Genomic DNA, 16,741 nt, shown 5'->3' with positions numbered 1-16,741 from the left:
CCCTGCCTCCTGCCTGCTTGGCCGCAGCTTGCTCTTAGCTTAGAACCCTGGACTGATTTTTAAGGCCACTTTTCATAGTTTTTATAGTTTTTTTTGTTTGTTTGTTCACTTGTTTTACTATCATCAAGGGTAGGGGTTCCCTTTATGGTTCTTATTTCCTTTGTTGTTTTTAATTTGGCCTCATGAACAAGAACAGGACAAGGATGTCTTTCTGCCACCACTTGTAACCAGGAGGTCCACATTCTCTTTCTGGTTATACATGTGTCTTAGTTGTCAGTGGCCATCTTGGGGCATCCCTTTTCTAGTTTTCTGTGTGAGCCAAGATCTCCTCAGACTCTCTGACTGCCTTTGACTGTTGACTCCTAGTAACTAACAGTCATGCAAGTAATCTAGTGAAAAACTCTTTAGAAAGAGGCATTGAGAGAGTGGCAACTTTCTTATATATTAACTTTATCCTAAGGGATATTATTCAGTTTAGGTAAAAGCTGTGTCTCAAAATGTCTATCAGATGATTGTCATGTTTTGATAGATGGGACATAGCGATCTCTTGTGAGGTTTTTAAATATTATATTGTTATTTTTTAGGACATTACAGTAATTACCTATGAATATCTTATGCATATAGATGTTTAGAGTGGTCAGATATATTCTGTCTTCTAAAATTATTGCCTTATGAGAATAATAGAATGTCAAGTAAATATCCTGTAGCAGGCATGCATATAAGACAAACCATTGATGTGTGTGTTTGTGTGTATTGCTGGGTATGGTCCCATATATCTCTGTATATATATCTGTATGTCTCTGTACACACTGTGTTTTGCCACATACATATTTGTAGTTATGTTAATCAGGGATGAAAACAATACAGGAATATAAAAATGCATTTTGAAAGCATAGGTATCAAAAAAAAAAAAAAGAAAAGAAGTTCATTCCTCATTAAGACAGGAGGGGCCTGGGAGGGGGGCCAGCAGCAGGGGCGGCAGGGGCCCTGTGTTCCCGTGCAGCCTCCTCTTCCTGTGGGTGCTGCGTGCTCATCACCTGTCTGCTGGACTGGAGGCAGCATCACCTGTTCCTCCCTGTCTCACCGAGACACTGTAAGGAATTGTGAGAGTGGCTTTTGTGTTTACTTTTATGTCACATTAACTGAAGGCTGTGTTAGTATTGTCTTTGCATTATTTTATTTAGAGGGTCCCTAGTATAAGCCAAGTTACAGTCTCCCTTAAATTAGATTATGGTTACTGTGACTAATTCTTAAACGTCTGTAATAGTAATAGTCCTAGTGCTTGACAGTGGATCATTCAGCATTCTTAAAGAACGGTATCTTGGTTTTAATTGTTACTTTCTTTATTTTTTAATATTTATTTTTATTTGTTTGGCTGCACCGGGTCCTAATTTTGGCACATGGGATCTTTGTTGCAGTATGCAAACTCTTAGTTGCAGCATGTGGGATCTAGTTGCCCGACCAGGGAGACCAGGGATTGAACCCGGGCCCCCTGCATTAGGAGCATAGAGTCAGCCACTGGACCTCCAGGGAAGTCCTAAATTGTTCCTTTCTTTAAATAGGCATAGACAGCATTATTTTCCTTTGATGGTAAGGCTCATGTTAATTACATTTTTAGCTGACAAGAGAAAAGTCCAAGGACTGACTGAAGAAAAAAAAAACCCACCTCCTCTATTTTTAGAGGCTGAAACCAGAACCATGCTTTTGGCATTGGTGGTGAAGTGACGCCCAGTGACTTAGGACTTGAAGCTTTATGGTCTCTTTCAGTCCCTTAGTTTGCAACCCTATTTTTAGAGGTTTACAAGCAGCTTTTTATGCAGGCCTGGAATGTCTTCTATAGCAGAATGGAATAATTTCTTTAAAAAGAGCTTAGAAATAGTAAAATAGTAATTTAGATGCCATAAATCAGTTCAAAGTTAAACTTGATGTAGTAGTTGAAAAGGATAGTGATAGAAGAATAAGATACAGCTGTGCATCCCTCAGTAAGAGCTAAGAACGAGAAGTGATGTGGGGATTGACTTTCTCTCCTGTTAGCTGAAGAAAACAATTCTCTGAAACACTTTAGAATAAAAATGTTTAAAAAATGGATTTGACAGCACCAGCTCTGATATAACTTAAACTATACACCTTTTCCAGTCATGGAGAACGAGGCTTTTTATCACATCCCTAGCTTTTCAAGACTTTTCTTGAACTTATGTGTGTAACTTATGCACGAGATGTAAGGAGAACCAGCTATTAAGAATCCTTTCTTTTTTTTGAGATCCGTACTTTTTCTTGTATCTTCAAAATCAGTTTTATTTTTTTCTAACCTGATACCAAAGGCCTACATTCACAAACAGCAAGTATCAAAATCAGAAAAACACTTCCTGCTTCCAGCAGTTATTTGACCAGTATGATGTTAATACTTCTACACATATCTGGGATGAACAAATTTAACCAAAGACAGTATCCCTCGTGATCATATTGATAATTTTTTCTATTGTTAGTACCAAATATCTCCTCTTTATTATCCTTTTCCCCCCCATTTCTAAGAAGTTAGGTTTTCTTTAAAATTACACTGAAGGTTTTGTAACAGGATCTCTGTCCTGAGATGCCATCTCTCTTTGTTACATGTAGTATATCTGCATGGAAGACGTAAATCCTATTTCTCTTCCACGCTGCAGATACTGACTTGCTGTCCTCCTCGAGGGGCCTGTTGCCTGACATGCTCATCACTTGTCTGTAGGAACAAGGTAGATTGGAGATAAAGTAGGCAGCCCTCAGTAGAGATGAGCTGATAAACCTTAAAGAACTCAGAGCCTATCCATGGAGGCAAACAGCAGGCCTTTCTTTCCTGATGAGCTCCATTTTATAAGCGGCCATAGTCTTTAGGCAGAGACTGCTGGGAACTCGTGTGAAAAGTCCCATCTCCCCAGATAGGGCACGAGGCAGTGCATCGGAGTTCTCCACGAGCAGAACACATTCCCTCGGAAAGACCCGAAGACCCAGCCACCCAGAGTCTAAATAATTATGGGTGAAAGATTACCTCATGTTCATTTATTGTCACTGGGGGGTATTGTCTTCGGTTAAATGTGTTTGTCTTTCTGTAACTGACCTGAGTCCTTGGCCTCTTTATTCAACAGAAATTGATAAGAGGCCAGGTGAAATTCAGGCACGGCTTTACTGGGCCTCCTGCTGCAGCGCATGGGAAAGCGGTAACAGGCGCCCTTGCTCGCTCCTGGGGGGGAGGGGCAGGGGCGGGGTCAGGTAAGGGGGCGGGGTCAGGTAAGAGGGCGGGCGCGGATTGGTGGGCCAGGATGGAGGGCGGGCTTACCTGCCCTGCCCACCCCTCAGTGGTGCTGTGTGCGGGGATGGAAGCAGGCGGTACCTGCTCCTGCTCTCAGCGCCTCAGAAGTGGCAGTTGGTTTGTGGCCTTTTTGAATCTCACTGTTCATAATTTGCTCCAACTGCACCTGGCCTGTGTAAGGTAGGTTTTAGTCCCGTATATTCTGTTGCTGCAAGAGACTTTTGTCCAGGTGCAAACACTTCTGTGAAGGGTCCCAGGTCCCAGCCTGTCTCATTGCCTAGATATGTGCACAAGTGTTAAAATCATACCAAATGATTTCATACCAAATGAAAGCAGGAAGTATTTTTTTTTTTTTTTTTGTATTTGCTGGCTGTGAACATAAGCCTTTGTTGCTGCTGCTAAGTCGCTTCAGTCGTGTCTGACTCTGTGCAACCCCATAGACGGCAGCCTATCAGGCTCCTCTGTCCCTGGGATTCTCCAGGCAAGAACACTGGAGTGGTTTGCCATTTCCTTCTCCAAAGTCTTTGTTAGCAGATTAGAAAAGAGAAAAATGGTTTTGAAAATACTCCGTATCAGTGAGCATGAATTGAACATCGTCTTATTTTCACTGTAGTGGGAAGACAAATGAGTAAAATTTTTCTAGAGGCTGTTTTGTAATATGTGTCTAAGTTTAATACACATACACTCTGCTCTTGGACCTAGCACTTCTAAGTATATATAACGAGGAAATCATAGGCATGTGGGGTAAGTTAGATCTACAAGAATTTTATCATTATTTATAATAGCCAAAAAAAGGAAATAAATATTTTTCAATAAAGAGTTAGTTCAATTATAGCACTTCATGGGAGGAAATATTATGACACTATGTAAAAGGATATTCATGTTCTATTTACATTGGCATTGAGAAATATTCATCATTTACTACCACTCCATGAGAAGATTACAGAATGATGTGTAGCGAATGGTTCCTTTTTTTTTTTGAATGGTTCCTTTTTATCTAAAATAAATATTTATGGATGTTTATTTTGAAGTCAGCTTATACACTTAATTGCGTTTACAGTGGTTATTTTTTTGTGGGAGGGAGAGAATACCCGGGCCTCTCCAGTACTAATCTGTGCATTTCTGTAAGATTGAAAATTTTACATCAACTTGTATTGCTTTCATAGTCAAAGGAAGTAGTAAAGATTTTGACATCTTGAAGAACAGAAGAATATCCCTTGGGAGCAGGCAGGACAGTACTGGTCTTTATGTAGCCCTTTTCTCTTCCTGGAGAGTCTGGGTAGCATTTGATGGAAGTATGTCACGAGAAATGTCAACCCATCTCATAATTTCCTTCTGCAGTGAGAAGGCTGCTCACGTCTGGCATTGTGGTTCAGGTGTTCCCACTGCATGACAATGAGGCCCTGAAGAAGCTTGAGGACACCTGGTATACTCGATTTACCTTGAAGTTCCAGCCCATAGGTACGTGTAAGTGCCGGCTCTCTTAGAGGAGGACACAGCAGTTGGTGATGTCCTTCTTGGGTGGATATTTAATGCTGTGATGGGCGGGACTCACAGCTGTGTGGGCAAAAAAAGTGGTGAGGAGGATAAGGTGGATTGCATGATCTATTTTATTCTTAATATCATTTTAGATGAAGTGAATTACAGACTTTTATTAAGTGTCACCAATGACACGGACAGTCCAGAGTGGCCATCCTGAGCGTGTGTCTGATTTGTTGTAGAACATAGTTTGTAAGAATTCACTTTGACCATGAATATTTTGTATTTGAAAGTTGCTGTTTCTTTAGAGCTAATTATTTGGAGTGGGCCAAGCTCTGCTCATTTTTAGCAGCAGACTAGCAGTCCTAAGCATCTTTTGAGATAATTCGTAAGGATCTTGGTGTGCATTACTGGATCTGTCCATTTTCTCTCGAGACACTTAGAAGAATAACCATTAATTTATTCAGTGGATGTTGAACATTATTCTGTGTAAACTTATGTTAATATGGATGTTCAAGGTTTGTGGTTTAGTGATGTTTTTTAAGTGTAAAGATTATGTTTAAGCTGGTAGTTTTCACCATAAATATTACTGTCAGTTTTTCTTGAAAGAACATTGCCTTTTTCTCTTTGTTTAAGGGAATTCCTCTAAAATTTTCTTTCCTTCCAACTTCCATTTCTGAAAACGGTCATTGTAATATTGTCATAATGAGCAAAAAGTCATTTTAGGGTCCAATTTTAAAATTGCATTTTGAGTTTTTACTTGAATTCTTTGAAAGGAAAAATGTTGATACTTCCAGGTGATGTAAAAATCATTTTATGTTTCACTTATACGACATTTCTTCACTTTGTTTAGCCTTTAAGTGGCTGTAAATTTAAATATTACTTCTAGGTCTTGTAAGTAACAGTCTCCAGTAGCTATATCTTAGAAAGCAGGTGGGGAAAAGCGAGTTGATGGTGAAGGCTGAGCACAGGTTAGTAGTGGTCTTGAAGCCTCTGGGAGAACTGGGACTCAGGAAGATCTTGTGAACTTGTCCTGAGATCAAAAGAGAGAGGTGGTTTGATTTGGAGCCAAGGCCCATGAGTGTCTTTTTTTGTTTGTTTTAATTGCTTGGGTATCTTTTAACCTGATTCTCATTTGAGGTTAGTTTATCATACCCTCTGTTTTTGTTTTTGTTTTTTTTAATTTTAACATGCTCCTGAGTTAATAGGAGAATTAAAGATAGGGGAAAACAGTGTCTTTGTTTAGTCTGAACCATCCCTATAGACTGATCTGATACATTATCTTAAAACACTGTGTTTTTCTTTTTTTTAAACTGCATGTAATTAACCAAGAATACTAATTCTGACTATTACACCTCCCTTACCACCTGCATCCCACCCTGGTCCCAATGCAGGTCCCAACTCACCCATGTAGATGTGGCTGACAAAGGGCACAGTGTTTGTGACCTCTTTTGTGTTAGTTAGCTTGTGTCAAGTTCACAGACAATTAGCAGTGATGTTGCTTGGCCCTTCTGCCCAGTGGGTGTATGAAAGTTTAGATAAATGTGTTCCATGGCTGTTCTAGAAGTTAACATGTATAATATTGTTTGTGCTTTTGAATAATTTTTATTCAGGGTATTGAAAAGTTTGCCATGACACATTGATGAAAATATATAGCTTTGGGTAGCGGGAGGAGCAGGATACTATGGATGGGGAGTCTTCTTTGAAAATAACCTCTATTACTCTAAAGTATTAAAGTGTAAGAAAAATGGGGACCATAAAATAACCCCCCAAATTAAGATGATTCATTGGCTGTGAGACTTCCTGGTGGTCTAGTGGTTAAGACTGTGCATCCACTGCAGGGGCCATGGGTTCCATTCCTGGTTGGGGAAGTTCCGCATTCCCAGAGGTATGGCCAGTAAAAAAATGAAAAGATGGTTCATTGGCCATGGCTGAATTTCAACTAGGAAACTTGGAGATTTGGGATGAGCCCAAGGTGAGTTTTTCCTTGTGAAGAGGGCATCCATCAGTGAGGAGGTAAAGAAAAGCAGACCCAGGATGCCTGACAGAGCAGCCCCAGGAGCTATGGCCTGAGCCCGAAGCCCGGGGAGGTGTCAGGCTTGCTCTGCAGACAAGTGGGACTTTTGTACTTGACGGAGAATGAATTTACTATTACCCACTGATTGGGAAATAAGGTTGTTAAATGATCCCCGCTTAACTAAAGTGAATAAGCTTACTTGAAATGATTAAAAAAAATTCTTCGGCAGTCTGTGCTAACGGTCTCTTTTTCCCCCCTTTGATTGTAGACAGAATTCGTGGCTACTTTGGAGAAACCATCGCTCTTTATTTTGGCTTCCTGGAGTATTTCACGTTTGCCTTAATCCCCATGGCCATCATTGGGTTACCTTATTACTTGTTTGCATGGGAAGACTATGACAAGTATGTGATCTTCGCCTCATTCAACCTGATCTGGTCCACGGTGATCTTGGAAGTGTGGAAGCGAGGCTGTGCCAGCATGACCTATCGGTGGGGTACCCTGGTCATGAAGAGGAAGTTCGAGGAGCCCCGGCCAGGGTATCACGGAGTCCTGGGTATCAATGCAGTCACTGGCCGGGAGGAGCCGCTCTACCCCAGCTACAAGAGACAGCTGCGCATTTACCTGGTCTCCCTGCCCTTCGTGTGCCTCTGTCTGTATTTCTCTCTGTTTGTCATGATGATTTACTTTGACATGGAGGCCTGGGCCTTGGGTCTGCATGAGGACAGCGGGTCCGAGTGGACCAGCATCTTGTTGTATGTGCCCAGCATCATCTATGCCATCGTGATTGAGATCATGAACCGCCTCTATCGATACGCCGCTGAGTTTTTAACCTCATGGGGTAAGACTTGACGCTTTGTATTTATGTCTTACATGCCTATAAGAAACATTGCTTCTATCATAGGATTCTTAGAAGCACTACCTGGCAGAGCAGATAGATATTTCTCTGGGCTCGTTGTAGAGACATAAGGAGAAGTTCATGGGCTCTGGGAACTCCCATGATCTCCAGGTCACGGTTCTCACAGCTCTGATGTATCGTTAGTTACTATGCTCTAGGTGCCCTGCTAAGCACTTTATCCATAGTTCCTCATTTTCCCCTTCTCAGGGCACCATGAAATAGAAGTTATTTCACAATTTTGTGGAGAAAGATACTGAGCGTTATCAAGGTTCAGACAGCAAATGGCAGAGCCAGGCTTATCCAACCTGTGCTTCTCATACTATATTGTGTTTTATGCTAGGGATAAGATTGCCTGAATCATCACCGTATTCTGTGTCTAGGGTCTGAAAACCACTTGTGTAACTGCGTGGGGCACAGGCCTGCCATTGAACTCAGGGAAGGAGGCTGTTCTTGTCTGTCTGTGTGGTAAAAGGTGAACTTGGTTATAGTTTAAAAAGGGTCTTGATAGGCAGTTTTCTCTTTAATTAATTTATTCAGTCAAACAAATAAATATGCTATTAATATATTAACCCCTAGGAAGACGTCTAGGCCTGAACTTCTGGACCATACAGATATTTTAAATTCTTTATATTAGTTATATAACAACAGACACTATTTATTTGGGACTTCTCTGGTGTCTCAGACGGTAAAGAATCTGCCTGCAAAGAATCTTCCTGCAATGCGGGAGACCCGGGTTTGATCCCTGGGTCAGGAAGACCCCCTGGAGAAGGAAACAGCAACCCACTCCAGTATTCTTGCCTTGGAAATCGCACAGACAGTGGAGCCTGGCGGGCTACAGTCCATGGGGTCTCAAAGAGTCGGACACGACTGAGTGACTAACACACACCATTTATTTCTTTTTGTTCTCATGAGATTTTTTAAAAAACTTTTATTGGAACACAGTTGCTAGCTACTATTTGCTGAGTGCTTTCCTTGAGCTGAGCTGTGGTTTTTGTAGTAGTTCTAATCCTGACAGTAACCCTGAGAGAAGGGTAGCGTCAGGCCTGTTTTGTAGGCAAGGAGGCTGAGTGTCAGGAGGTTAAGTAACTTGCCCAAGGTCACACAGTGACTGACTGACTGAGTTTAGGTTCAAATCCAGGTCAGCCTAACATCACCTCTCTGTGCAAGGTGATACTTCTGTTCAGAATCTGCCCCTTTTGTCCTTTTGCCTGCTGTGGTGTCTCAGCAGTAAAGAACCAGCCTGCCAACACTGGAGATGCAGGTTTGTGCCCTGGGTCTGGAAGGTTCCTTGGAGAAGGAAATGGCAACCCACTCCAGTATTCTTGCCTGGAGAATCCCATGGAGAGAGGGGCCTGGTGGGCTACAGTCCATGGAGTCTCAAAGAGTCAGACACATCTAAACAATAATAACAACTTGGGACCTGCACAGTGTCTCTTTTTCTGAGGATGGAAACTTGAGTTTCCTTTTAAGTTAATTCTTGTAAATTTGATTTCTTGCCCTACTACTCTTCAGAGGTTGCTCCCAATTTTACTATTACTGCTCACACAGTCTTTTCTGGTGGCTGTGTGTGGGATCATTTCTTTGTTGCATTAATATTTTAAAAAATAATTTCAGACCACAGTGCTATTTCAGTACCTCGAAAAATGCGTCTTTATTTGTTGTTTGATGTTCTTGGTGGGAAGCAGTAGCCGTGATTGACTGTCTAGTGCGGTTACTAACTGAGGCTCTGTGGTTGGACATGGCTGCCCTCAGCACAGGCTTCACCTCACCTCATGACAACTCCCGTTCTGCTTTCTTATCTGAGAGACATTACTTCTCCCTTTTAATATTTTAGAGAATCACAGATTGGAATCTGCCTACCAGAATCACCTAATTCTGAAAGTGTTAGTGGTAAGTAGAACTTTTATATACAGATCCATTGTAATTATGAAACTAGTATATACTGTTTAACATTTAGGACTATGAATATGAAGACTTGATTATAATTTAAAATATCAGGTAATAGTAGTTAATATACTTTGTCCAGAAAGGCAGGGATTGATTAATAAGTATATTTATATACACACTCAGCAGTCTTATTACAAATGTGTCCATGATATAAGACTTAAATATAAAAATTAGTATTATAGCCAATTTCCAGTTGTTTGAAACACTATAGACATGTTTCTCTTATTTTCCTTTTGGTGACTCAGGTTTGAATGTTTCATTATTCACCAATCTTTCCAGTTACCCACCTACTATTTAGTGATTGAGTGCTAAATTATTATTTTTTAAAATTTTGTCTAAGGAATTTCCAAAGTCCAAGAGGTTTCTAGCATGTATTTTGAAGGGCAGGAGGAAAGGGATGGAGGGTAAGTACTGTGTAACCTGCTTGCTGCTTATGTAGAAGCTCATAATTATGCCTCTTCCCACCATTGTTAGCAATAAGAAAGAGGTGGCTTGAAAGCACCTTGTGTATCAGGAGATTACTTCAGCCATCTGTAACATAGCTGAGAATCAAGAAAGGTGCATAGAGAGTCCTCTGAACTCTGCAGTTCTGCACTGGAATTGATTTAACACAGTCCGTGTACTTTACTCCCGAGAGAGGAATCCAGACCCTCGCTTAGAAAGAGCCTTTGTTCCAGCTCCAGAAGTCATTCTGAGAAGCTTATTTATCTGATTTTTCCATCCTTAAAGGATCAGAAGCCATCATTAGGAAGGTGATTAGGTTTCTGCAAGTAGGTACATTTATAGAAGCAAGAGTAGGGAAGGAAATAGAAAACCTCTCATAAATAAGTAATGAGACTTCAGCAGCTTTAGCAATTTGGACATTAGAAAAGGGGCAAGCAGCCATCTGTATCTAAAAAGGCTCTGAGGGCCTCATTCTAGCCCTGTAAAATAATTCAAAATGTTGGTGCTGACTCAGCAAGGATATTACGTTCTGTATTGTCTGTGTGAGAATGTGAACAGGGGGATGTGTGATGCATTAAAAGATTCTTTGAAAAGATCACAAAACAGAGCTCTTGCCCTTAGAGGTAAAACACCCCATTTGTCTTAAAGAATTTAGCCATTTGTAAGACCAGGTTATTCTCTGTTGGTGCTAGATACAGTGACAGGTGACTATCTTATAAAAAGACTCACTCCTGAGAGTCTGCTCATCCTCTCCTGTGCTTGTTAGGTCTCTCTCTTCCCTTTTAATTTATTTAAAAAAATTTTTTTTTTTTTTTGGGTCCATGCCACTCTCCATGTGGGATCTTGGTTTCCTGTTTCCTGACAAGGGATCAAACTTATCCCCCCTGCATTGGCAGTGTGGAGTCTTAACCACTGGACCTTCAGAAAAGTCCCGACTCTCCCTGTTTAATCTTGTGGGGAGGGTGTTTCTCGGCCTTCCGAGCTTTTGCTATTCTACTTCTACTGTAACTTAGCACCCCCATCCCTCCCCCTGCCCCACATTATGTCACTGCCCACTCTCTCCAGCGACTCCCCCTTCCGTGGCTAGTGAAGTGCTCACACTGCACACAGCAGTCTTCTGTCTCAGAAAGCAGTGTTGGAAAGCCAGAAGTAGCCAGCGTGGGGCTGGGGGACCAGAAGGAATCTCGTGTGTCCCGGAGGTAGTTGCAGGTTCTTGAGCAGGTGAACTAGTGGAAGAAATGGCACCTGTTGGGGACTTCCCTAGTGGTCCCATGGGTAAGACTCCACGCTTACAGGGCAGGGGGCATGGGTTCCAACCCTGTTCAGGGAACCAAGATCCCACACACCCGCATGGCGCCACCAAAAAAAAAAAAAAAGGGAAATGGCAGTTGTTACGATGGGATCCCCATCCCCGCTTCTACACCCCCAGCCCCCGGACCAGGTGTCTGGGCAGGGCAGTCTCAGGCCCATGGCGACAAAGATGCTACCCGGCTGGCTGCTGTGGCTCCTCTCTCTTGCTCTTGCCACCCGGCTTCCTAGGTGTGTCTCTGGGAGAGTGGGGGGGTCTCAGATTCCTGGGGCACAGAGAGGCTTCCAAGGCTGGGCTGCCTGTTGGGTTGGGTCCCTTTTTACTGGGTCCTGACCCCTCCATCCAGGTATCTTCTCTGTGGGGCGGGGAGTGGCAGGCCCGGCAGGGCAGAGAGGAAGGAGGGCATATCCCCTGGCAGCTCGTTGTTAGCGACGCTGGGCTTGCCTGTTCTAGGACTCCTGTTCCAAGCAGGGTGGGCAGGGACTGTGCCTCCCTGGGCTGCCCAGATTACGAGGTTGGAGGTGGGAGACACTGAACTCTCTTTTGTAAGAAGCAGTAGGGACGTAAGATGTACTGATGCTGTGTAGTCCTCTCAGCACCTTCCGAGTTCCGCTTTGGTCGCGTCTCGCGATATTTCTGGAGCCCGTAGGTGTGCTTCCTGATGGGGGGCGTGGGAGAAACAAGTCTTTGCCATCTTGTTGGGACCAGAAGTCCCTCATGACGTCTTTAAATGTGATATTTACAGTTGTGTCGTGGCCTGTATGTGTTGGGAAAAGAATTTCCAAACAAGAGGCAGAATGAGAGGAAAATAGAGTTTATTAGAGCAGGAACAGCGGGTCGGCTTAAGGGAGAGCAGATGGTTTTCCTGGGTTGGTGGCCAGTCTTTACAGCCTCAAGACAAAGAAAATACCTGCTAGAAGGGTGGCATTAAGTGATTGGTTAGGGTGGGTATTTTTACCTAATATGGGTTAGGGAGCTGGCCAGTTTAGATCCGGAAGGCTCATGGCCGTGGTCGCTCTGGGGCTCGCTCAGTTCCAGAGATGACCTTGGTATGGGGTACTGCATCCGTGGCCTTGGTGTAGGGCTCCACAAATTGTAATAAAGTTCAGTGACCCAATATTAAATATTGCTCTCTCTGTCTCTCTTTTTTTTTTTGGCAGTTCAACTTTCTGAATTGCTTTGCCTCACTTTTCTACATTGCCTTTGTCCTGAGGGATATGAAGCTTTTGCGTCAGGTGAGTGTGAAAAACAGACGGTATCAATTTTTTTGATTTGCAAGGTGGTTTCATATAGTAATGTAATGGTCTTCCCCTTATTATCTTGACAAGATTATTAAATTTTGTGTATTTCTAAGCTCAGTTCTAAAAAAGAAACCATTAGCAATTACACTATGTATTGTGCTCAACTGGAAAGAAGTTAGTTGAAGCTAACCAAAGTGCAAAATTAATCATTTAGGGCACTAAACTCAAATATATAGTTCATACCAAAGCTTGTAAAAGCAATTTTAACAGCAAAAAAATGAATTCATCAATTGAACTTCTGTGTGTGTCTCAGGGTGGTGGTGATTGGTATAACCCTAAGTAGGTCTTCCACGTTTCATTTTTAAACTAGTTAGTTGTTAAACTTTGCAGACCAGCAGATGCTATGCAGTGTTGTATCATTTCTGAGGTATTTATGAAAGTCTGACATATATTTTGTTGTGTTACCATTTCTGGATCTCATAATCATAGTGAATAATAAATGAAGTATAAATTATTGCTTTCTAAATTCTCTCTCTCTCTCTTTTTTTTTTAATACTTGAGCCACCTACCAGTAAGGGCTATTCTTTTCTGGTTTTGATGTACTGCAATCGTTAGTTTCTCAAAGTTTAGCTTTCTTAATCTTTATATGAGAGCTTGGGATCATTTTTCAAGAAATTTAAAAATGTATATAACAGAAAAAGTTAAAAAGATTTTGTAGTTACAGTTCTAAAAGCTGACATAAAAGTAAAATACTGTGTTCCTAGTAACTATACTAAATATAATGCTACTTTTACAAATTATTTTTGAAAATAATGCATTTGGAATCAATAGGTTAAACATACATACCTTCTCCAGTCCCACCACTAGTGTATTAGTGAGATATGACCCCTTATTTCTTATACTTTTGAGAGTCTCCTTTATTTAACAGGGGATGAGGGGCAGGAAAGAACTCTTTGAAACAAAGAATTTTAATATCAGCAAAGGTGGTTTGTGATGGAAACACTGATTCAGCCTATCTGGAAAGAATGGAAATTGACACAGTACCTCTGGAAACCACTTGAGTAACTTTCCTAAGAACCTTATTCCATTCCTAGTAAATCATCAAAAGTGGGATGAAGATTCATGCACATAGGTGAGGAGCAGCACTTATAACAGTGGGAGTTGGAAATAGTACTTACATTCAAACACTGTGCATGAGCTAGTAAAAAAGAATTAATCATGACTTGGGAAAGTGCTCATAGGATAGAAAAGAAATCTGCAAAGCTGTATACACACAGATGTTCTACTTTTGTTTTTACATATGATTAGGAAGAAATACTTAAGGAAGATGTTAGCAGTGGTTCTGACATGGTTGTGCAGTTAAGGCTGACTTTTTCTTAAGTTTTTCTACAGTGAGGGAGGATATATTAATTTTGTACTAAGTTCTGACTAAACTTTCAAAGGGAGAGAACATCATTTCAACTCACATGAGATTGTAAAAAACACAATTTCAATTTAATTTGTTGTCCTCCCAACTCATAACCAGTTTTCTATTGTAATCTTACTTGTATTATACTCTTTTTGTATTTTAGTCTGCCTGTCTTGTGAAGAAACAGTAAATTAGAAACATCATTCTAACACTTAGCTCTTCTTTATTTTTTTTTATACCTAGCTTTTCTGATACTAGTTTTTATAATATACTAATATATTATTTATTAAAATTCCTTTTTTCTTTTTTTTTTTACTGCATAATTGTACACATGCTTTGGTTTTGTTCAGCCACACTGCCAAATATCATTTATGTGCTTCTTTTTAGAGCTTGGCTACTCTCCTGATTACCTCCCAGATCCTTAACCAAATTGTGGAATCTCTTCTGCCTTATTGGCTCCAAAAGAAGCACCACGTGCGGGTGAAGAAGAAGGTGGAAGCTTTAAAGGCAGACATCGATGCTACATTATATGAACAGGTCGTTCTGGAAAAGGAAATGGGAACTTACTTGGTAAGTTTGGATATTGCTGAATTAAACATTGAGAGTGAATAATAGCAGTCATATCCAAACTGTATACAACAAATATGTACATGTTCATCATCTCAGGTATGACTGTTCTGTAAGTGCTTTCCAGCCAGTTTCCTTACCGTGAAGTACTTCACAGTTAAAAAGATGGAAGAGTGTGTCAAGATGCTGCTGTCTTGAACCTGAAGTTTATGCCTAACATCCAAAGGATGAGTCCCATGAATTATGAGACTGCTCTGCTGAGGGTGGCGGGGATGTTTCCAGGATGGCAGAGCAGGGGAGAGGCAAGACAGCCGTGGAACCTTTGTGTGCTCTGGACGCTTTGTACTCAAAAAATGGAAGGCCATCGCTAACGGTGGAAGGCCACTTTTCTCATGTTGATAATAGGTAGATAAAGCTCTGTGTTGTTAATCACTTGGTGTCTAAAGAAGTAAGATTCAAGATTTTTCTATTCAGAGTCTTTCTGTTACTCAGCATGGGCTCTCTGATGTGAAGTGAAGGAAGCAGTGTGCTAATTTCCCTCCCAGGCGGTGGATCTATGAGTGAATGCTGGGTTTAAATGTCTCTCTCCTTAGTAACTTAACTTGCTTGCCCTGCCCCCTCCTCCAGGCAGTGGGTCTGTGAGGGAACGCTGGGGTTCAACAGTGTCTCTCCTGAGTATCTTAACTTGCTTGCAGGGTCCTGCAATCTGACCATTCTTCCTGCCTCATCTCCTACCAGTTCCTCCTTCACTCTCTTTACAAGATCGACATCAGATATTGCTGTTTTAACTCTCCATTTATTTGGAAATGAAGTTGTGCTGTGGGGATGCATTTGTTCTAGATTGTTGTTTGCTATGCACTCATCCTTACCCCCAGGTACATTGGTTCCTCACTGAAGCCAGTGAGCTTAGAACTGTATTTTCTGTAAAAGCATCCTGAGTGCTACATGTGAATCTAAAACAGTGTTGCCAAGCTTTGGGATAAAGGAGTTTGAGACTAAAACATTACTCCAAAGAGTAATACTTGCTTACTCACTGTAGAAAGCTTGGAAAATGTGAGACAGAGTATAAGGAAAAAGAAAGGTCATCCAGAGGTCTTCCAGTGGGGTCTCCTGACCCAGGTCTTCCAGTAACAGGGCCAGGGCTGTGTAGCCCCTCAGATCACACTGTGCACTGCTATCCCACTCCTGGGAGCGGTTCATATCCAACCGCATAGCTGTGTGAGGCTGTTTTCATGGTGAGCATTCCAACCAGAATACTGTATTGACACACAGCAAACAAGATGCCTTCTCACAAGCTAGGCATCAAAAATGTGTGCCAAAGATGTAAGTGAGCACCACCCTCCACACTCAACATTTTTTATTTTGGAAGATGTAATTATTTTTCAAACAATATTTTATTTATGTTAATATGCTTTTTATTATTGAAATGAGTCAATGAGAAATATTTTTTCAGTTCGGCTTTTTATTTTTTTTTTTTTTTTTTAAATTTTTTTATTTTTCAGTGGGTTTTGTTATACATTGATGTGAATCAGCCATAGAGTTACACGAATTCCCCATCCCGGTCTCCCATCCCACCCCCCTCTCCACCCGATTCCTCTGGATCTTCCCAGCCCAACAGGCCCGAGCACTTGATACATGCTGTTCTTTCGAAACTTCCCACCCTCCCCTTCTCCCACAGAGTTCAAAAGTCTGTTCTGTACTTCTGCGTCTCTTCTTCTGCCCTGCATATAGGGCCATTGTTACCATCTTTCTAAATTCCGTATATATGTGTTAGTATACTGTAATGTTCTTTATCTTTCTGGCTCACCTCACTCTGTATAATGGGCTCCAGTTTCATCCATCTCATTAGAACTGATTCAAATGAATTCTTTTTAACGGCTGAGTAATATTCCATGGTGTATATGTACCATAGCTTCCTTATCCATTCATCTGCTGATGGGCATCTAGGTTGTTTCCATGTCCTGGCTATTATAAACAGTGCTGCGATGAACATTGGGGTGCACGTGTCTCTTTCAGATCTAGATTCCTCAGTGTGTATGCCCAGAAGTGGTATTGCTGGGTCATATGGCAGTTCTATTTCCAGTTTTTTAAGAAATCTCCACACTGTTTTCCATAGTGGCTGTACTAGTTTGCATTCCCACCAACAGT

The 16,741-nt window shown here is 41.4% G+C and overlaps 1 protein-coding gene across 6 annotated transcripts in view; it reads left to right on the top strand.

The window, feature by feature from the left end:
* ANO10 (anoctamin 10) overlaps positions 1–16,741 on the top strand; it is a 208,943-nt gene that overhangs the window by 19,748 nt on the left and 172,454 nt on the right. For all 6 annotated transcript variants that reach the window (XR_010662959.1, XM_065933142.1, XM_065933140.1 and 3 more), the window contains 5 exons: positions 4,628–4,747; positions 7,051–7,620; positions 9,512–9,567; positions 12,538–12,612; positions 14,414–14,596. Coding sequence is in view for 5 of the 6 variants with exons in the window: in XM_065933142.1 (XP_065789214.1) it covers positions 4,628–4,747; positions 7,051–7,620; positions 9,512–9,567; positions 12,538–12,612; positions 14,414–14,596 (1,004 nt within the window). In the remaining variant the exon portion in view is untranslated. The remainder of the gene's footprint in view (positions 1–4,627; positions 4,748–7,050; positions 7,621–9,511; positions 9,568–12,537; positions 12,613–14,413; positions 14,597–16,741) is intronic.

The sequence above is a fragment of the Muntiacus reevesi genome, chromosome 4 (assembly GCF_963930625.1).
Source record: "Muntiacus reevesi chromosome 4, mMunRee1.1, whole genome shotgun sequence".
Lineage (NCBI taxonomy): Eukaryota > Metazoa > Chordata > Mammalia > Artiodactyla > Cervidae > Muntiacus > Muntiacus reevesi.
The sequence above is the reverse complement of the archived record's forward strand: the minus strand, read 5'-3'. Positions and strand labels throughout refer to the sequence as shown.